The sequence below is a fragment of the Schistocerca cancellata genome, chromosome 4 (genome assembly GCF_023864275.1).
Source record: "Schistocerca cancellata isolate TAMUIC-IGC-003103 chromosome 4, iqSchCanc2.1, whole genome shotgun sequence".
In the NCBI taxonomy this organism is placed as follows: domain Eukaryota; kingdom Metazoa; phylum Arthropoda; class Insecta; order Orthoptera; family Acrididae; genus Schistocerca; species Schistocerca cancellata.
This window is the reverse complement of record NC_064629.1, coordinates 598,459,033-598,481,317: the sequence shown is the minus strand read 5'-3', so window position 1 is coordinate 598,481,317 and position 22,285 is coordinate 598,459,033. Positions and strand designations below refer to the sequence as shown.

General features: G+C 42.3%; 1 protein-coding gene across 10 annotated transcripts in view; it reads right to left on the bottom strand.

Moving 5' to 3' along the window:
• Positions 1–3,473: 3,473 nt before the first annotated feature.
• LOC126183678 (pumilio homolog 3-like) overlaps positions 3,474–22,285 on the bottom strand; it is a 205,136-nt gene continuing 186,324 nt past the window's right edge. For all 10 annotated transcript variants that reach the window (XM_049925845.1, XM_049925847.1, XM_049925849.1 and 7 more), the window contains 2 exons: positions 18,625–18,715; positions 3,474–3,747 (listed from right to left, as the gene is read on the bottom strand). In XM_049925845.1, the coding sequence (XP_049781802.1) occupies positions 3,621–3,747; positions 18,625–18,715 (218 nt within the window). In that variant the 3' untranslated portion in view covers positions 3,474–3,620. The remainder of the gene's footprint in view (positions 3,748–18,624; positions 18,716–22,285) is intronic.

The window sequence follows — 22,285 nt, the reverse complement described above, 5'->3', positions numbered from 1 at the left end:
TGTTGTAGTTGGAAGAGGGTGTCCTGGATATTCTGGACTATTTTATCTGCTGGGTACAAGTGTAGTAGAGAGTGAAGGGCACTCAGAGAATCGGAACAGACAAGGAATTTAATACTCGAATCATGTATCACCTGCTTCAGTGCCTGCAAGATCACATATAATTCTGCATCGAAGACAGTAAACTCTTGAGTCAGTCAGACTTTGAGAACACTGTCAGGGAAAACAAAGTAGCAGGTAACAGAACCCCCTGTTTCAACCCATCTGTAAAGACAGCTGTAGAGTTGTGGTTCTCAGTTAAAATATCATAAAGTAATGAATTAAAAACATATGTGGGAGTGCAACCTCACCTGTACTGCACTAAATCTAAAATTACTCGTGGCTTCTGCAGTAACCATTGTTTTGTATTCCATGATAGTGGTGAGTGTTCGAATAACATCACTGTAGTGTATGCCAGTTTGGCAAGCAACTTCCCTTACTGACAACCTTTCTTGCCATAAAGTGAAACATGCGCACAGAGTAAGCTGGAAATGGTCCCTTGTGGCATGTTTACAGAATGGTCAGAGTACACAAGCAAGATTGTCCTATCATGACTGAACTGAGTATGCAGCTCTGCTTTTAACATTATTGCATAGGTGGCTACAGATAGCAATTTCCTGTAATGTAGTCAGAAATTCATAACAGTAGGTTGATGCTCCATGGATCCCATGAAAGCAGCGTATAAACAGCACCCATGCTTGCTTTGTGAATATGCCTATCAAATATGGAACAGTTATCAGCACTTCTGAAACAGAAAGAATTACAGATAAAATAGCTTTTAGGTTTGCTGCCAGGTGGGCATGGAAGCAGCCATGTCATATACATAGAAGATGATGTTATGCGTGTGTGTGTGTGTGTGTGTGTGTGTGTGTGTGTGTGTGTGTGTGTGTGTGTGTGTTTGGGGGGGGGGGGGGTATAGCTTGGCAAAGGATTTATTACAAAAGCTAGCAAGTTTTCTTTCTCTTTCTCTGTTGACAATGCAACACTTCTGCTATTCGGTGAATTACTTACATTCTACCATAACTTTCATACATATGAACAACAGAGGGTACTATACTGACTATACTGGTCTGGAATATATCAACAACTCCCTACCAGGGTCTTCAGTTTCATATTTACCCATGCTGGGATCTAAAGCCCTCATGACAACCTCCTCCCCCCCCCCCCCCCCCCCCCCCCCCTCCACCCAAAATAAGAAACTTTCCTGACAAAACATAATGCCCTATCACACCATGATCTTGCCATCCATGTGATGCATAGGCCAGTGGCTGTAAAAAATTCCTCAGCACACTCTTCTCATTATAGCCATCACTACGAAAATCTTTATCAAATCCTAATACAACACTAGTTACTAGATCAACATGATTCAAGTCAACATAACAACAATTAGTATTATGGACATCAATAAGAATTTGTTGTACTATCATGCAAATTCCCAAACACAGAACTATATGCAATATAACAGCAAGGCTTGAGCAAACTACACTCTCTGACAAAAAGAGTGAAGCACCCAGGACAGAGGAAACAAAATGAAACTTCATTGGTTGAGAGGGTCTGTAATGTTTCAGTGATTACAAAGTAGAGTCAAATTTATAGAGACTTATTATTAAAGTCCACTTATCAGTATGACATTTCATCCCTCTGGCCTGGATGCATGCACTGATTGTTGGGAACAGTGTGATAAAGCTGTTGTATCCTCTCTTGGGGCAAGCTGATGCACAACTGTTGCAAATGCTCCTTGATATTCTGGACAATGTCATTAGGAAGGAGTTGATGTCTGAACTGGTCCCACACATGTTCAATCAGGGACAGCTCTAGCGATATCGCGGGCCACGGGGCAGTACCTTAACACCATATAGACAATTCATGGGGACATGTGCCAAAGAGAGGTAACATACTCGCCACTGATAGACGTCTGTGGTATTGAAGAACCATGAACACGATGTGATGCCATTCATCAGCAGTCCACACTATCCAGTCATGTGAAGCCATTCATGTTATGGTGTTAATGGCAACCTACACACAGGATATGAATTCCCTACTCTAGTTACTGCTAGTCTCTGACCAATGGTGTGAGATGACACACAATGTTGCAGGGTGTCTATTACTTGCTCTTGGACGGCAGGTGCAAAAGTGAAGGGGTTACAATGTGCTTGGTGCACAACATGGTGATTCTTTCTTGTGGGGCCAGATGTAGTCAACCAGCACCTTGACGAAGAGTATTCCTGCACTTACGTTCCCATGGGGTCCAACAGTGGGCCACTGCCACATCCAAATGTCCCACAAATCTCTATACTGCACGATTTAACCAGCTGGAAAATGTGCACCCACAATGAGTCCCCTTTCAAACTCCATCAGGTGTTGAGAACGTAATCCCACATGAACAGACAGTATCTCCATATCCTTCACAGTGCTCACTCAACATCTGATGCTGTTCACTGCCTTTTATACCCTCCCAGGCCTGATAACATTTTAAACACAAACTACACTAATGCACTCTGGTGGCTGTTCTACCTGTCACAGAGAATTGCAACTTTTATCATTTACATAGTCTGTACATGTACAAAGTTACATCGACATCCGACACTTCATTTTTTTTTTTCTTGTGAGGCAGTGTATAGTCTTCCTCCCGGTGAGAGTATTTCGAGAGTTTCACAGGAGGAAACCACATAGCATAGGCTGCTGCCTCCACATTCATTTCTCCCAGTGAGTGTGTCTGCCTTTTCACTCTTTTATCTTCATCTTGTTTCCATCTATTACGCCCTCATCATTGAATGAGAATTTGGTATTCAATGTTATTTGTGATTTAAAAAGTGTGTGCGTGTGTGTGTTTCTTTTTTTGCCTGGTTGTCAATGTCACTTCTGTTAATGCAGTCCAGTTTCTATTACTTTTTCCTGGTATTGTTGATAAGCTAAATATCATGTGTGAAGTATGTAACATTTAACATGTTTTCTCTGCATAAAATGTGTCTCTGTACTTAAGTCTTTGTATTCCATTATTAATTTAAATTTTTACTTTCAGAGGTTTATAAAACTCACACTTTTGAGTATCTGTCTGGAAAACTTTTACGTGTCAAAACTAAAGCTCACACAATTTACACAACAGATGTAGGTTTTAGAATGAACTGATTTGACAACCAAGAATCACAGCACTGGTGTCTATTATGAGTCCACTGTAAAGAAAGTAAAGGGTTACCAGTTTCAAGGCTAAGTAACTTGCAATTGTCTTTTAACATTATATGACTTAATTTTCCAAACATCACTCATACAATACACTTTCTCTAAAACCAGTTTCAATTTTTTTCACTGTTTTTCCAGTCTTAGGTTTTCTGAAAAATCTAACAATTGCTGTTCATTTAAATTAACTTGTAAAGATAATGAATTTAAATGTGCTATTCCACTAATGCACAATGATACAACAAAGATAATGCTTCCTGTTGTGGAAATGAAAAAGTTTATTTTCCTCGAGCAACAGAGATGATGAGTAAATGATATCTTAATACATGGTAGTATCTTTCTACAGTACAGATGCAATCTACAGATACAATGTTTAAATATAATCACTGTTCATCTCTCTCCATCTCTCATATCTGTTTAAGCTTGTTTCGGAGCGTATCACCAGCTGTAGTATTATCAATAGCTGCCTTGATATCAGGTGTAAACAACTTTTTGACAGACCTCCGAATGGATGGAATTTCTGTGTCAATCAACCTGAAAATACAGAAAACAATGATGTTAACATCACAAACTGACAGCATGATCACTATAAATACACAACTCAGATCTGCAATATTATGGAAAGGGTAGACTGCTAGTCACCATATAGTGGACATGTTGAGTAACAGACAAGCACAACAAAGAGACTGCTAAACAAGTAAGCTTTCGGCCAAAAGGCCTTCCATCTGGAGTGCACACACACACACACACACACACACACACACACACACACACACACACACACACACAGAGAGAGAGAGAGAGAGAGAGAGAGAGAGAGAGAGAGATTTATGCAAACATAATTCAAACACACATGGCCTGCGAGCAACTGTGCACTATGGGAGAAGCAGTCTGTGTGGTGGGGGGTAACGAGGAGACTGGCATGGGGAGGGGGAGGGATACCAAGTTAGGAGTGGAGGATGTAAAGTGCTGCTTGTTGAGCACACATGGATGAGGTAGGGAGAGGGTACGGCAGCTAGGTGTAGTCTGGAGGTTAGGCAGGGGGGGGGGGGGGGGGAGCAGAGGAAAGGGAGCGGAAAAGGAGAGAAGCGAAAAGACTGTGGGTGCGTTGGTGGAATAGATGGCTGTGTAGCGCTGGAATGGGGACAGGGAAGGGGAAGAGGAAAGTGACTTCCGAAGGTTGAGGCCAGGAGTATTACAGGAGCACAGGATATATTGCAGGGAGAGTTCCTAGCTGCACAATTCAGAAAAGCTGGTGTTGGTAGGAAGGATCCAGGCTCCAGGTGGCACAGGCTGCGAAGCAGCATTGAAGTGAAAAATAATGTGTTGGGCAACTTGTAATGCCCATGTAGAATGCAGCAAAGTGATTGCATCTTAGCTTGTAAATCACATGACGTCTTTCACAGGCAGCCCTGCCTCTGATGGAATAGGTGATGACTGTGACTGGGCTGGAGTAGATGGTGGTGGTGGTGGTGGTGGTGGTGGTGGTGGTCATGGGATGATGTATGGGACAGGTCTTGCATCTAAGTCTATTACAGCGATGTGACCCATGAGGCAAGGGGTTGGGAGCAGGGGTGAAGTCAGGATGGCCTATGCTTCCATCATGAAGCTTTACTCCCACAAAGGTTTGAATTTTTGCAAAGACCATGCTGCAACCCTTTTGGTAAGAAAAACCATACTGAATGAAAAAGTTTGCATTCAATCAACGTGAAAACAACTGACCAGCTAAAAAGGATAACCACATCCGATATTAAACCAGGCTAAAAAATGTGCCCATCCTGTACAAAAGATTTTGATACAATGAATATTCACAAACGGAAGTTACACCTCAATCAGATGAAGATGATGAGACTAATGTTTCTCACAATTTGATTGCAAGCCTAACAGCTGTTGTAATATCACCATTATAATTCAAACAAATTAAGGGATACAAAAGGCTATGCAAAGCAAAAAATACATAAAGTTGAAGGTGCAATTATTAGGAATATTGCAGCAGTTGGAGGATTTGATCCCTGTGACCTGGAGCAATGCTTGACTTGTTTCGATTACGACCAGCTGATCCAAGAATTGAAACAAAAATTACACATACCAAATCATAAAGAGACAATTCCAATTTTGAGCTTAGTTTCACAAAGCCGGCCTATCAAAAAGACTATGGAAGAATTTTGGGCTCCAGAAAGAATGGTAAGAAAGGCTAGAAAGTTAAAAGCTGAACAAGGAATACTGGCACATTCCTAAGGTAACTGTGGAAAAACACTTTCTCAGGCTGTGCAGGCAAGTCACTGAGTATCTTTATGATGAAGAATTTAGCTGGATTTGTCCAAGTAAAAAGGGCTGTATTACTGTTTGAACAGATAAAGAAAAGGTTCAAAAACATGGATATTGGATTTTCCAAATTTTGTGAATTAAGGCCAAAGTGGTGTGTGACTGTAGGTGTAACTGGCTCACATTCAGTCTGTGTCTGCATGATGCATCAGAATGTGAAACTAATGTTGGCACAAAATCCAATAAAAGATAATAATTTTACTGAGCAAAATTTTCTGTAATTTGGAAAAGGAGTGGGTGCTTCATCACTGTGAAGTATGTCAAGGAACAGATGCTCTAAAGGAATATTTGGAAAGTGTTTTTGCAAATATTGATCCTGACAATGACAATCCAATTCAATTTAAACAACAGATTCACACTGACAGAAGTACATTTGAAACCAGAAAAATGAAGTCACTGAAGAATTAATTACAAAACTTTTGGACCTTTCTACTCACCACTATATCGCAAACCATCAGAGCAAGCATTTGCAACTGACTAAAGGTCTCAAACCAGGATAATTGATTACATTAATGGATTTTGCTGAAAATTATTCCTTTATTGTCCCAAGATGCAGTTCAAGGATTTTATTGGAAAACTAATCAAGCTACATTACGCCCAATTGTCATTTACTACAATGATAATGAAGAACTGAAACACATCAGCTACTGCACAATCAGTGATTGCCTCCAACATGATACTGTTGCAGTGCACGTGTTTTTAACTTACTTGATCAAGTCCCTGAAGTGCACTTTCACAGAAATTAAGCAGATCCATTATTTTAGTGACTGTTCTGCAGCCCAGTACAAAAATCTCAAGAATTTCCTAAATCTTTGCCATCATCAAAAAGATTTTGGCATTACTGCAGAGTGGAAGTTTTTCGGGACATGCCATGGGATATCACCATGTGATGGAACTGGGGGTACAGTTAAGAGTTTAGCAGCAAGAGCAAGCCTTTAGTGTCAAATTGAAAACCAAATCTTAACACCAACTGATCTGTTTCAATACTGCAAATAAAATGTGCATGGCCCTGAATTTTATTTATATCAAAAACGAAATTATTGAAGATACAAAAATTGAGCAAGGAAAGCATTTTGAGGACATATGTACAGTTTCTGGTACAACAGAGAATCACCATTTTGTGCCAATTGATGAAAAGCAACTTCAGATTCATAGAGTATCAAATGATACATTGTCCTTTATAGAAAATGTTGACCGAAATGCAAAAGTAACTTCTAAACATGCTGCCATTACTGAACTACAACCCGGCCAGTATGTTGCTTGTATTTACGATGGAAAATAGTGGATAGGAAATATCTGTAAAGTTTCATATGAAGAAAAAGATGCCTTGATTAATTTCATGCATCCCCATGGAACTTCTCAATCATTTCATTGGCCTGCTAGAAGAGACATATCCAGGATTCCATAACAACAGATAATTGCAGCCATTTCAATTCCAGCTGCATCAATGATGAGGTGGCAATACAGTCTGCCAGAAGCAATAGTTTTGGATATCAGCAACAAATTTAAAGCATTCAACAACTGAAGAATTCTGCATTATGGCTTGAGATCCACAAAGAGACCCAAATAAGGCTTGGAAACCTGCTAGATATGCACATTCAGACTTGTGAATCTGTCAGATAGCCACATTCAGGCTTGGGAACCTGCAGTATAGAAACTTACCCGTGGCTGACCTTGTCTTGCTATTGGGTGTGGCCACTTGGCAATGGGGTTACCAGCCACTGAGATTGGTAGTGGCATAGGCACCATGGACCAATGCAAGGATTTTTCTTGAATTACAAAAAAAAATCTTCATAGTTTAGGTGAAATTTTTGCACCTTATGCATAGAGACACCAAAATGGAAATAAGTGTTTCTAATAGAATTAAATGCGGTAGGTGCCCATTTTGAGACACATGACTTTTAACATGGGTATAATCTGGTACGTTCACATTGTTTAGAAAATTTACAGGATGGTAGCACAGTAATCAAACACACAAGCTAGGCCCTAATTCATGGAATATCAAACAGCCAAACAGACAATAGTTTGGCAAAAGACCAGGTCCGCAGTGCCCTTTCCTCACTACTTGTACCTTGTTGAACTACATGGCAAATTTGTTGTGACATGATTTGTTGCCCACTTTGAACTGAGATTATCCCAAAAGCATGGCTGAAATTTACTTGCATCATTTATGTATTGAGCACAAAAATTGTACCACTACACCCAGTAAAAAGGGACTAGTTCTTTTCAATTAGGAACAGTGGCAGGCCAAACTTAAAAGATTTCTTTGTGACTTTTCGGTCTCCGAAAAAGTGATCTTCACAAAAATGACTCTAGTAACTCAGCCAAGTTACAGATGAGCCTGAAACTTTGCAGAAGTTCATGCAGGAAGTTATAAAGTGTATGAAGGAGAGTTATGTTATATGAAATTACACAGGATTTGAGTACAACTGTATAATAGATTTGTTTAGAAGTTAAAACATTAATAATGTATATAATTACTTCATAAATAACTCAAAATCATAAGAGGGAGCCCATTACATCACAACTATTACTATGAACTTCCCATAAATTCTACTTCTATAACACAAGCTTCCAAATGCTAATCACGCAAGATCAAAGTGCATATTTTGTATTACTTCTTAATATAAATGGCAACTTTGGCTTCCACTTCACAGAGAAGTTTGTGGTCCTGGGTAACTTAAAATTCTAATGTAAATTTCTAACTCAACATCTGTGGGGAAAAAAAACCTACACAACCAAGCTTCATAAACAGAGAAATGAGTCACAGCCATATTGCCACACACTGCTGCTAACCAGCCAGGCAGCCATACTGCGTGGTGATCCTTCAGAGTGCCTCAGATTTCCAGGCAACCAGCAATCAGTGAGCATCACACATGAGCAATCTACGAAACAATCAGTTGCCCACGCAAAGGAGCGCTACGATCTGTAGCTCATGTGTGGGGTCCTTTAGAAATGTAAACAGTTGTGGTGTCATGCTCATCGAAAGTAGTTTGTTACTTAGTACTGCATGGCCTTCATCCAAAAGCCTCTGACACATTTTGCTGTTGGCAGATGCTTGTGTGTGCACTGTGTTTTGTTGGTGCAAATGGCATTCTTTGCAACTAAAGTTTTATTCTCTAGTTTATGTTTTATTGCTGCAGAAGTGGATTACTGTAATATTCTTTGTTTGAATATTAATACTTACCAGTCACAATTACAAAAATTTATCTAAAAACAAAAACAATCAAAAATTCTTGTAATTTTAAAAAATTCGCAGGTTTTTTTCTACATGAAAGATATCCCAGGCTTCCTGGGGCATATATTCCCCATAGGCTGTAAGGAAAGGACTTCTTGGTACGTAATGGGTGGCAGGTATTGAAGTGGAGGTATTACTGGTGGTTGATAGATTTGATATGGACAGAGGTACTGATGTAGCCATCTCTGAGGTGGAGTGAGGAAGGTGTCTTGTTGGGTTGAGGAGGACCAGGTGAAGCGAATGGGAGAGAAGATGTAGAGGTTCTGGAGGAATGTGGATAGGGTGTCCTCTCTCTCGATCCAGATCATGCAGATGTCATCGATGAATCTGAACCAGGTGAGGGGTTTAGCAATCTAGATGCCCCATGAAGAAGTTGGTGTAGGATGGTGCCATCCAAGTGCTCCTTGCCATACCATGGATTTGTTTGCAGATATAGCTTCAAAGGTAAAGTAATTGTGGCTGAGAATATAGTTGGTCATGGTGACCCAGAAGAATGTTGTAGGTTTGGAATCTGCCAAGCATTGGGAAAGGTAATGTAGTGGGAAGGCTATTGGCATTAGGGATGTTAGTGTAAAGGGTGATGGCATCAATAGTGATAAGTAGTGTACCTTATGGTAAAGGGACAGGAACTGTCGAGAGTCAGTGGATGAAGTGGTTGGAGTCTTGAAGACATCACCTACAAACAAATCCATGTTATGGCAATGGGCACCCACAGGGCACCATCCTATGCCAACCTATTCATGGGCCACCTGAAGGAAACCTAGTTAATCACCCAGAATCCTGAACCCCTCACCTGGTTCACATGCATTGATGACATCTTCGTGATCTGGATTGAGGGTGAAGACAGCCTATCCACAGTCCTTCAAAACCCCTACACCTTCTTCCCCATTCGCTTTACCTGGTCCTCCTCAAACCAACAAGCCGCCTTCCTCTATGTTGTCTGCCACCTCAAAGATGGCTACATCAATACCTCAGTCCATATCAGACCTACCAACCACCAGCAACAGCTCCACTTTGATAACTGCCACTCATTCCATACCAAGAATTCCCCTCCATACAGATGATGATGATGATGATGATGATGTTTGGTTTGTGGGGCGCTCAACTGCGTGGTTATCAGCGCCCGTACAATTTCCCAACCTTTGCTCAGTCCAATTTCGCCACTTTCCTGGATGATGATGAAATGATGCGGACAACACAAACACCCAGTCATCTCGAGGCAGGTGAAAATCCCTGACCCCGCCGGGAATCGAACCCGGGACCCCGTGCTCGGGAAGCGAGAACGCTGCCGCGAGACCACGAGCGGCGGACCCCTCCATACAGCCTGGCAACACGTGGCAGTCATACCTACAGTGACGAGCAATCCCTCTTGAAATATAGGAGCAGTCCAAGTGCTAATACTGTGTCTTTAAAATTTAAATTCAACATACTGAATAATTTTTTTTTTGGTGAAATTTACAGTTTTGATTTAATAGTACTGAAGCAAGACTGCTAACTAGATTTTTCTGAAGCAAGCAAAACCTGATCAATTTTGGATCTTTAGAAATTTGTACTGCATACTTTTTGGAAAGCAAGTACTTGATGAGACATTTACAATATTCAATTCAATGATTTTTATAATTATGAATAGTAATTATCCTTTAAGTAGTTAAGAATTCCTTTGTCACACACATGACGGAAAAGAACATAGTTTTTGCCTCTTGGGCATATCCTTCAATAATTTCACTTATTTTATAAGCTCTAGTTTTATGTTCTAAAACTCTCATAATTTTTAATGATTTGTACCACATTTCTATTATAGGTCATGTTAGGTATTAATGTGTGTCCTAAATGTTACACAACTGTATTTTTTTATGTTGTCCTTTTTTGTACAGATCTTTATATGTGTTCATGCATTTGTTATCTTATTTAATTTTTTTCTGTTATTATTATTTTAGTCTATCATTGTTTTGTAGGTTTTGAATAGTTGACAGTCTCAAAATTAAAGAAGCTGACACTTTCTTGAAAATAACATCTGCAATATCTACTGTGTTATCAATTAAAACTACAATATTTTCTCATTTTCTGGGGATACACAATGTCAAAGACAGAAGTGCAAGTTCGATGCAAAAGATGCATAAATGACTAAAACATGAAAAACCAGATTTTCAAAACAATAAAACAACCAGATCTCACAATTAAGAAAGATAAAGAAGCAAGGCATGACTGAAACTGAGCTGGACAAACTCTGAAAGCATGAGAGAAATCAGAAGAGACTGCAGAGGTCAAAGAAATGGGGCGAAAAAGTTTAAGCAGCGATCTCCCTCTGCCTCCTCATAAGACTCTGTGGGTCCACATCAATGCCTGCAGTCACTGGGAAAGGCCGTATGGACAACAACATGAGCATTGCCCAATTTACCAAGGAAGAAAATGGCAGTTTTAACATGCTTAGCAGAACGTGCTCGTTTGTCGCTATCAGCCACAGAAGTGCATCATTCTCATACAAAAAACTGTTGTGTACACAGTTCCGCATAGTCAGCGCGTACACAACTTTCCCACTAGAGCGCGCCCCGCTAAGCACAACAGCACAGGCGCAGCGCTCGTCCGTCTCCGCACTACGAGATGGCGCTGCCTTAGAGACGGACCAAATTCTGCTTCTGCTGATCCGCGTATTAATCTGTAACGCAGCCAATGAGATTGCTGTTAATGTAGAACCTTTTCTCCTCGCAGATCACACTCGCGCAGTGGTACCTGAACGCGCGAGGTATTATAACGAGTGTACATACCTCCGGTTAGTCAGTCTGCATTTATCTGCACCTGTCTGTACCAGTCTATAGTCAAGTTTCAGTCTGCACCTAAGAAGATTACCATATTCCTGTACATAGCCATGAAGATAAATGTATAGACACTTTTGTCAAGTATCAGAGATATATGTGAGAATAAGATTAACGTACCAAGACCAAAGGAACTTCAGATTATCAATTGTAAATATCATCCAGAATCAGGTTACGTATGGTTTATGCTTGTTACTATTTTAATAAATGTGTGTGAAAATTAATCAAGTTCTGTTTAAAGTTGGTCACTGTCATCCTGCTACTCAAAGCGTGCAAGTGGCATTTCTATCGTCTGACCTAACGGCAGAAGATAAACACGCCACGATAAGACCACGAGACATATTGCTGACACTCGCCTACTTCGTTAGAGCGACAAGTCAAATAATCTGATGGCGTGTGTACCAAAGGTCTTACAGTACGCACACCACAAAATCCAAAGTCAGCCATTCAAAAGTGAGAGATTTCTACTTCAGGCCAGATATTGTATATAAATGCCCAGGAATTACAGACTTTATCACTATTTGCGAGAATGGAATCAAGAAAAAGTCACAAAAACACACTGTTCTTGAAAGAATTGTTCCTAGTTTTTAAAGAAGAAAACCCAGACCTCATTATCAGTTTCTCAAAATCTTGTAGCTTGCTACCAAAGAATGTTTTACTTCTGAAAAGTACTGCATCTGATCAGAGCAAGTGCAGAATACTTAAAAGTCTTAAAATGCAGCTATTCAAACTCTTTCTGTGAGAAAACACTGTGTGATATGTTAATCAATTCTGCTTGTTGGCAAAATAGTTGTGAAGCCTGCTGTAACGGCAAATTTTTGCTGGTGCCACAAAACAGCAATGATGACGTTATTAGCAAATGTTGGGAAAACTCAGATCAAGGACTACAACTTTCTACTAAAGGAGGTCAGGTTGGAGACCTATTTGAAGCCACACTACAAGACTTGCCAAGCTTTAAAGCCCATGTAAATCTCAAATAAATGCAGTCTGCAGTGTTTGAGAATAGTAAAACTAGAAACCAGTGGTACCTGTATTTTGCAGATAGATTTTGCCATGTCTTTCTCATGTGAATGCTAGAATGAAATTATGACTGCACTTTGGTCTATAGAAAGTGTTCTGTTATTCACAGCAGCCTTATTCTTTAAAGGAAAATGTGGAACATTTCTTATTTGTTCCAACACTAAGAATAAGGACGAAAATGCAATTTTTACTTTCATTGTTTTTTTTAATTGTAATATTTTCAATACAGAGCAACTAAACAGTGAAGAAGTAATATGGAGTGTTGAACCTGCCCCTGAATTTAAAAACAGATACATGGCCAAAGTTTTATACTTATTCTCCCAGAAATATGGCAGAAATTTTTCATGGATGTACACTCCTGGAAATTGAAATAAGAACACCGTGAATTCATTGTCCCAGGAAGGGGAAACTTTATTGACACATTCCTGGGGTCAGATACATCACATGATCACACTGACAGAACCACAGGCACATAGACACAGGCAACAGAGCATGCACAATGTCGGCACTAGTACAGTGTATATCCACCTTTCGCAGCAATGCAGGCTGCTATTCTCCCATGGAGACGATCGTAGAGATGCTGGATGTAGTCCTGTGGAACGGCTTGCCATGCCATTTCCACCTGTCGCCTCAGTTGGACCAGCGTTCGTGCTGGACGTGCAGACCGCGTGAGACGACGCTTCATCCAGTCCCAAACATGCTCAATGGGGGACAGATCCGGAGATCTTGCTGGCCAGGGTAGTTGACTTACACCTTCTAGAGCACGTTGGGTGGCACGGGATACATGCGGACGTGCATTGTCCTGTTGCAACAGCAAGTTCCCTTGCCGGTCTAGGAATGGTAGAACGATGGGTTCGATGACAGTTTGGATGTACCGTGCACTATTCAGTGTCCCCTCGACGATCACCAGTGGTGTACGGCCAGTGTAGGAGATCGCTCCCCACACCATGATGCCGGGTGTTGGCCCTGTGTGCCTCGGTCGTATGCAGTCCTGATTGTGGCGCTCACCTGCATGGCGCCAAACACGCATACGACCATCATTGGCACCAAGGCAGAAGCGACTCTCATCGCTGAAGACGACACGTCTCCATTCGTCCCTCCATTCACGCCTGTCGCGACACCACTGGAGGCGGGCTGCACGATGTTGGGGCATGAGCGGAAGACGGCCTAACGGTGTGCGGGACCGTAGCCCAGCTTCATGGAGACGGTTGCGAATGGTCCTCGCCGATACCCCAGGAGCAACAGTGTCCCTGATTTGCTGGGAAGTGGCGGTGCGGTCCCCTACGGCACTGCGTAGGATCCTACGGTCTTGGCGTGCATCCGTGCGTCGCTGCGGTCCGGTCCCAGGTCGACGGGCACGTGCACCTTCCGCCGACCACTGGCGACAACATCGATGTACTGTGGAGACCTCACGCCCCACATGTTGAGCAATTCAGCGGTACGTCCACCCGGCCTCCCGCATGCCCACTATACGCCCACACTCAAAGTCCGTCAACTGCACATACGGTTCACGTCCATGCTGTCGCGGCATGCTACCAGTGTTAAAGACTGCGATGGAGCTCCGTATGCCACGGCAAACTGGCTGACACTGACGGCGGCGGTGCACAAATGCTGCGCAGCTAGCGCCATTCGACGGCCAACACCGCGGTTCCTGGTGTGTCCACTGTGCCGTGCGTGTGATCATTGCTTGTACAGCCCTCTCGCAGTGTCTGGAGCAAGTATGGTGGGTCTGACACACCGGTGTCAATGTGTTCTTTTTTCCATTTCCAGGAGTGTATTTTGCAAGAGGATTGTTGATGGAATACGGGGAATGTCAAACAACTTGTTCATGAGAATATAATGAGCCAAGGAGAAAATGTCCCAGCTGCCCAGAGTGCAAAAGACTTTGCTGATCTTGCTACAAAAATTGTAACTAATACAAAGATCTTCTACGTTGATGAACAATTTATCAACAAAAAAACTGAAAAAGAATATCCTTGGATGGATGTTCTACCAATCCCTGGATTTCATCATTTCATACTGAAATCAAAAGGACAGGCCACACAGCGTAAAACAAATCATCTTCCTCGAGATTATGTTACTTTTGAAGCTGACACAAGTACAGTGGATTTGTTGGACCTATCTATCAACCACTGGGTGATAGTTAATTACCGTGGTGTTCACTACAGCGGAGAAGTAACAGAAGTTTATCACAACACCATAAGAGTTGCTGTCATGGATGAGTCGAAGGTTCCCAGTTTCTTCAGATGGCAAAAAGAAAGGGATGAGATAACTTACACCCAAGATGAAATTGTGAAGATAATTCCTGGAACAGTAATTGCTAAAAACAGGGGACTATACAAATGTATGAACAACTACACTACTGGCCATTAACATTGCTACACCAAGAAGAAATGCAGATGATAAATGGGTATTCATTGGACAAATATATTATACTAGAACTGACATGTGATTACATTTTCATGCAATTTGGGTGCGTAGATCCTGAGAAATCAGTACCCAGAACAACCACCCCTGGCTGTAATAATGGCCTTGATAGCCTGGGCATTGAGTCAAACAGAGCTTGGATGGTGTGTACAGTTACAGCTGCCCATGCAGCTTCAACACGATACCACAGTTCATCAAGAGTAGTGACTGGTGTATTGTGACAAGCCAGTTGCTTGCCCACCATTGACCAAACGTTTTCAAATGGTGAGAGATCTGGAGAATGTGCTGGCCAGGGCAGCAGTCGAACATGTTCTGTATCCAGAAAGGCCCGTACAGGACCTGCAACATGCGGTTGTGCATTATCCTGCTGAAATGTAGGGTTTCGCAGGGATCGAATGAAGGGTAGAGCCACGGGTCGTAACACATCTGAAGTGTAACCTCCACTGTTCAAAGTGCCGTCAATGTGAACAAGAGGTGACCGAGACGTGTAACCAAATGGCACCCCATACCATCACGCCGGGTGTTACGCCAGTATTGCGATGACGAATACACGCTTCCAATGTGCATTCACTGCGATGTTGCCAAACATGGATGCAACCATCATGATGCTGTAAACAGAACCTGGATTCATCCGAAAAAATGACGTTTTGCCATTCGTGCACCCAGGCTCTTCGTTGAGTACACCATGCCAGGCACTCATGTCTGTGATGCAGCGTCAAGGGTAACCGCAGCCATGGTCTCCAAGCTGATAGTCCAAGCTGCTGCAAATGTCGTTGAACTGTTCGTGCAGATGGTTGTTGTCTTGCAAACATTCCCATCTGTTGACTCAGTGATCGGGACGTGGCTGCACGAACCGTTACAGCACTGCAGATAAGATGTACTGTATTACCCTCCTGAACCCACCGATTCCTTATTCTGCTAACAGTCATTGTATCTAGACCAACGCGAGCAGCAATGTCGCGATACGATAAACCGCAATCGTGATAGGCTACAATCCGACCTTTATCAAAGTCGGAAATGTGATGGTACGCATTTCTCCTCCTTACAAGAGGCATCACAACAACTTTTCACCAGGCAACGCCGGTCAACTGCTGTTTGTGTATGAGAAATCGGTTGGAAACTTTCCTCATGTCAGCACGTTGTAGGTGTCGCCACCGGCGCCAACCTTGTGTGAATGCTCTGAAAAGCTAATCATTTGCATATCACAGCACCCTCTTCCTGTCAGTTAAATTTCATGTCTGTAGCACGTCATCTTCGTGGTGTAGCAATTTTAATGGCCAGTAGTGTAGTTAAAAATGTGGGTCACTTTAATGTTACAATAATGTAACTTTAACAAATAAGTTATTATTATGTGTGTTTCTTTTTTCCTTTGGAAAACCAAGAATGAGAATTCACATGATGTCCCACACATGACAACAGAGTCCCACACATGACAGAGGCCACATATTTACTTTTGCCAATTTGTTCACTCTTTCAAATATAATATATTGAATATGTAGCTAATATTATGTAGTTTTAACAAAAACATCTATTATAGTAAAATGGTCTTAGGTTCACAGAGTTTTTAAATACAACTGAGAGAAAAAAATTCCAGGTCCAATGACCAAGTCCCATGCATGACAGTTGAATTTCCTTCAGTATTTCAGATACCCACCGCATACATTCCAAAAATTAATCCATGTAAATAACAGAGTTCTTTCTGGACAATTTTCAGGGGCACATTACTTGATTATTACAATCTATTTTTAAAGCATGATAATACAAAAAGTACCATTAAAAAGGGTGCAAATGTCCCACACATCGCCACACTGACGCCCACACTGACTGAAATTACCCTCCCAATCTTGCACAGAAACAGATCTCCCGTGCCATATCTTTCCAGTCACCCACCGCCTCCCAAATACCCTCCATCAGGCCACAGAGGAGCATTCCTCTAATGACTCAGTACCACCCAGCACTGGAGCAACCGAATCGTATTCTCCACCAGGGTTTTGACTACCTCTTGTCATGTCCTGAAATGAGAAATGTCGCACAGCCGTATTCCGCTCCTCACCAAACCCATTCACTCCTGCTCCCGACCCCCTGCCTCATGGCTCATATCCTGTAATAGACCCAGATGTAAGACCTGCTCCATACATCCTCCCACCTACTCCAGTCCGATCACAAACATCACCTATCCCATCACAGGCAGGGCTATCTGTGAAAACAGTCATGTGATCTACAAGATAAGCTGCAACCACTCTGCTGCGTTCTATGTGGGCATGACAACCAACAAGCTGCCTGTCTGCATGAATGGCAACGGATAAATTGTGGCCAAGAAACAGCTGGACCACCCAGTTACTGAGAGTGCTGCCCAATACAGCTTTCTTCATTTCAATGATTCCTTCACACCCTGTGCCATCTGGATCCTTCCTACCAACACCAGCTTTTCTGAACTGCACAGGTGGAAACTCTCCCTGCGCTATATAGTACATTCCGTAACCACCCTGGCCCGAACCTTCATTAGTCACTGTCCTACATCCCCTTCCCTGTTCCCACTCCAGCACTACTCAAGTCTTCTATTCCACCTATGCACCCACAGTCTTTTTAATTCTCTCTTTTCCCACTCCCTTTCCTCTCCCCTCGCCCCTGTCCAACCTCATGACTGCACCTAGCTGCCCTACCCTCTCCCCACCCCATCCCATCCCTGTATGCTACCACAAACAGCACTTTATTGTCCTCCACTTCTAACCTGCTATCCCTCCTCCTCCCCACCCCAGCCTCCTCCTTACCCCTACCACGCAGATTGCTTCTCCCATCATGCACAGTTGTTTGCAGACTGGCTTCGGCAGCCAGAGACAGTGGTCATGTGTGTGTTTGTGTGTGTGTGTGTGTGGGGGGGGGGGGGGGGGGGGGGCGCACGTGCGTGTTGTCTACTCCAGAAGAAGGCCTTTTGGCCAAAAGCTTATCTGTTTAGCAGTCTTCTTTGATCTGGCATTGATAGAGAGCCTCATTAAAAAAAATCACCGAATTCTTTTGAGTAAAATATGTAGAGTAACTATACTTAAAAAATTATTTTTACACTTCTATTTTTCATGAAAAATACATATAAATAGTAAAGATAAAAGTTTAATGTCTCATCAACAATGGTTCATTGCAGACCAAATATATTTTGCATCTCCAAAAATATTTATTTATTGTGCCTATTATTGTAGTTTCAGTTCATCTCAATTTTCGATATAAAATGCAGTTAGTTCAAATGGCTCTAAGCACTATAGGACTTAACATTTGAGGTCATCAGTCCCCTATACTTAAAACTACTTAAACCTAACTAACCTAAGGACATTACACACATCCATGCCCGAGGCAGGATTTGAACCTGCGACCGTAGCAGCACCTAGAACCGCTAGGCCACAGCGGCTGGCAATGCACTTAGTGTCCATTTCTACAGTGTCTTGTTAACACTTAGTAAATTAATTTATTCATATTAATAGGAACCCAATCATTTTTGTATGTTACTCCAATCCTATTAGCAAAGATATCATTTCATTGTTGGATATATATAGAACTATGTTACACTCCAGAATGCATTCAGACAAGCAAACTTACTTAAGAAATATGACGATGCCTGCTCTGCCTTCGACCCATGACTTAATATCCTCTTGTGCCACAGCTGACAAGAAGAATCCACTGAATGTAACTGAAAAAAAAAACAAACATCAAATTCCATATCGTAAACCCTCAAAAATATAATACTAAATCAGTTAAGACTTTCTATTCATGATCAGTTTGCCAATGCCCATGAAGATAGATAGATAGATAGATAGATAGATAGATAGAGAGAGAGAGAGAGAGAGAGAGAGAGAGAGAGAGAGAGTGTGTGTGTGTGTGTGTGTGTGTGTGTGTGTGTGTTTTGGGGCTTATGGGTAGGCACTCAGTGGCAAGGTTATCAGCGCCCTTAAAGTCATGAAAACAATCGAATGTGGCTAGAACCTGGGAAATTGTTCCACACTCATACACTAGAATCAACCACTAAATCACTCTATTTCACATGCACTAAAACAATGGAGATAAAGTAAAAGTAGCTATACATGAGCTAAAAACACAAGTGAAACGAGAAAGGAGCTAGAAGCAAGGCACAGATAAATATCACTGGCAGACTACTCACAAAAGATATGGGTGAGCCAGTTACCGTGTTAACGCATTAAAACCATCTCCTTAAAATCTTGGGAAGGAGGTTAGACAATTCAAAAAACTTTAAAACTCAAACCAACTTCATTTGGGTGTTACTTAAAATAGAGGGCAGACCTGCCAGAAAATCCACCACAGCCCACTGGTCGGAAAATAAAACACAGCTGAATAACATGAGGCACACAGTGATCTGTACGTCACAAGCACTACCATTGGAGGGTCCTCTCACTGGAGTAAAAAGCCATGCATCATATGGCTGTGGCCTCTGTGAAGACAAGAAAGAAGGCCATCGTCCCGTCGACATGGCTGCAAGGAGGTATGCGACGTATGAGTTGTGGGCTTTACTACATGGAGCTTATAGTCAGTCACTTCCAGCCGCTTGTCTTCCTATCGATGCATGACTTTGTACCTCAACAGCGAGGTGACATCATGCAGGGGAATGGCACAATGAAATACCTGAGGATTATGACATGCCTCCTTGGCTGCTAGATCTGCCCTTTTGTTCCCTGTAACACCCATGTGTCCTGGTATCCAGCAGAAAGACACCTCCTTCCCCAATTGTTGTAGTTGGAAGAGGGCATCCTGGATATTCTAAATTACTGTATGTGCTGGGCATAATTGTTCATGAGAGTAAAAGGCACTAAGACAATTGGACCAGACAAGATATTTAGCACTGGACAAATGTCGCCTGCAAGATCGCATATAGTTCTGCATAAAACACAGTAAAATTTTTGAAGCAGTTGGATCTTGAGGACATGATCCAGGAAAATGACAAAGCAACCAACAGAGTGCCCCCTGCTTAGACCCATCTGTAAAGACAGCTACATAGTTGTGGTGCTCACATAAAATGTCAGAAAATATCAAATTTAAAAAAAAAAGCAGGAGTGCAATCTCTCCTGTATTGTACTAAATCTGAAATAATGCTGGGCCTCGGCAGTAACCAGGGTGGTAGATGGGTAAAACCCTGGACTTGGGGTTGTATATGCTCCACACTGAGTGACTCCTGCACACACTGCACACGGATCCCGAATGGCACTGTGGCTCATGGATGGTTGGAGAAAAGACATTCCAGAGGCAGACGAGCAACAGCGTGATATGCGGGTGAAGTCAGAGCTGTGAAGAACATACAAGCCTGATGTACCATGAGGAGCTGCTGCTAGGTGATTACTGGCAGTTCCTCAGCCTCAGCACACTGACTGGGTATGAGAGTGGTCCTGTAAGCACCCACAGCCAGTTAAATTCCCTGATGGTGGACAGTGTCAATGATCTTCAAATAAGAAGGCCTCAGTGATCCATACACCATGCACCCATAGTCCAGCCGCAAACACACAAAAGTCCTATAAAACTGGAGCAAACACACTCTGTCCACTCCCCAAGACCTGTGGCTAAGGCACTTGATTATGTTCAGTGCCTTCAAGGTTCCGGCTTTCAGTTCTCTCTGGTGTGGCAACCGTGACAATTTGGAGTAAAAAATGAGGCCCAGGAACCTCACTGAGTCTCTAAAATGTAGTATGGTGTCCCTCATATGCAAGTCACGCAAATTAAAAATACGATGAGAATGATTAAAATGCACACACACACACACACACACTTACCTACAAAAAAACTGAAAACCCATCTCTGTAGCCCGCTCCTCTAGCCCCCGCACTGTAAGTTGCAACTGACAGCTCATTGTTGCAACACTGAAGGAGGAACAGAAAATAGCAAAATCGCCCACAAATAAGGAGCATTGTACAGGACTCCTTACCATAGACATACTGTTTATGGCTATGGCAAAGAGGGTAACACTTAAAACACTACCCTGAGGGATACCTTTCTACTGCTAAAAACGATCTGACAGTGAGTCACTGACTCTGGTCCTAAAAAGCTGCTGAGACAGGAAAGACAATATTAAGATAGGGCAGGGGGCACGAAAGCCCCACTGATGCAGTTGTTTGAGAATACACTGTTTCTAAGTAGTGTCGTACACCTTACTGATATCAAAAACATGCTAATAGAGTGATGTTTATGTGGGAAAGCCTGCTGAACAGCTGCCTCTAACATGGTCATGTTCTCAACAGTGGACCAAAATCTCTGGAATTCACACTAAGAGTGGCTAAGGACTTAACTGGTCTGTAACAACCAGACCAGACAATGGTTAACCATTTGCTCCAGGGTCTTTCCTACATAGCTCGTTAAGGCAATACTCCGATAACTACTGGGACACGTGCGGTCCTTTTCTTGGTTTGAGGAGAGGTATCAGCAGTGCCTCTCTCCACGAGTTGGAGAAGTTACCTGTCTGCCATATAAGATCAAAACATGTGATGAGGAGTTCCTTTGACATTGCTGGCAAATGCTGAGGTATGCAGTACAGAATTTGGTCGTGACCAGGTGCAGTATCACGAGTCTCAGACAGAGCAGATTCCAGCACCCACATGGAGACAACACAGCTGTAAGTCTCACAACTGTCAGATCTAAAGTCCAATTTTTTCTTATCTACAGTCTCATGGTAGCAATGAAACATTGATTCCTGGCTAGCACTAGCAGTAGTTTGTGCAAAATTCTCTGCCAGCATCTGAGCAATGTGCCTGGGCACTTTTTGGAGACATCCCTGTTTCAGCACTGATAAACAACTGTGTTTACCAGAAATCCTCCTTGTGGCTTCCCCTACTTTTGAAAAACAAATGGAGCGATTGATGGAGTCCAGAAACATTTACCATGACCTTTTCTTGCTATCCTGAATTATGCGTCGAACCTTGGCTCTTGCGAAACAAAATGCTGTGAGATTCTCCGCTGTGGGGCAGTACTTAAACTGTCTAAGTGCTGCATGCCTGGCTCTGATTGCTGAGTGGCACTTGCCAATCCACCAATGTACAGGTTGCCTCCGGAGACGGCAAGAGGACTTTGGGTTGAATAAGTCAGCAGCATGAAGGTTGGATAAGTCAGCAGCATGATGGATCACTTATGTAATGTGGTCCACCCATTTCTGGAAACTGTTGTGGTGTTCTAACACAGTAAACTGCACCAACAGCATTCAGTTAGCCCTGCTAAACATTCATTTTGGTGACTGCTCTTCAGGTCCATCCAATAGGTGAATGTG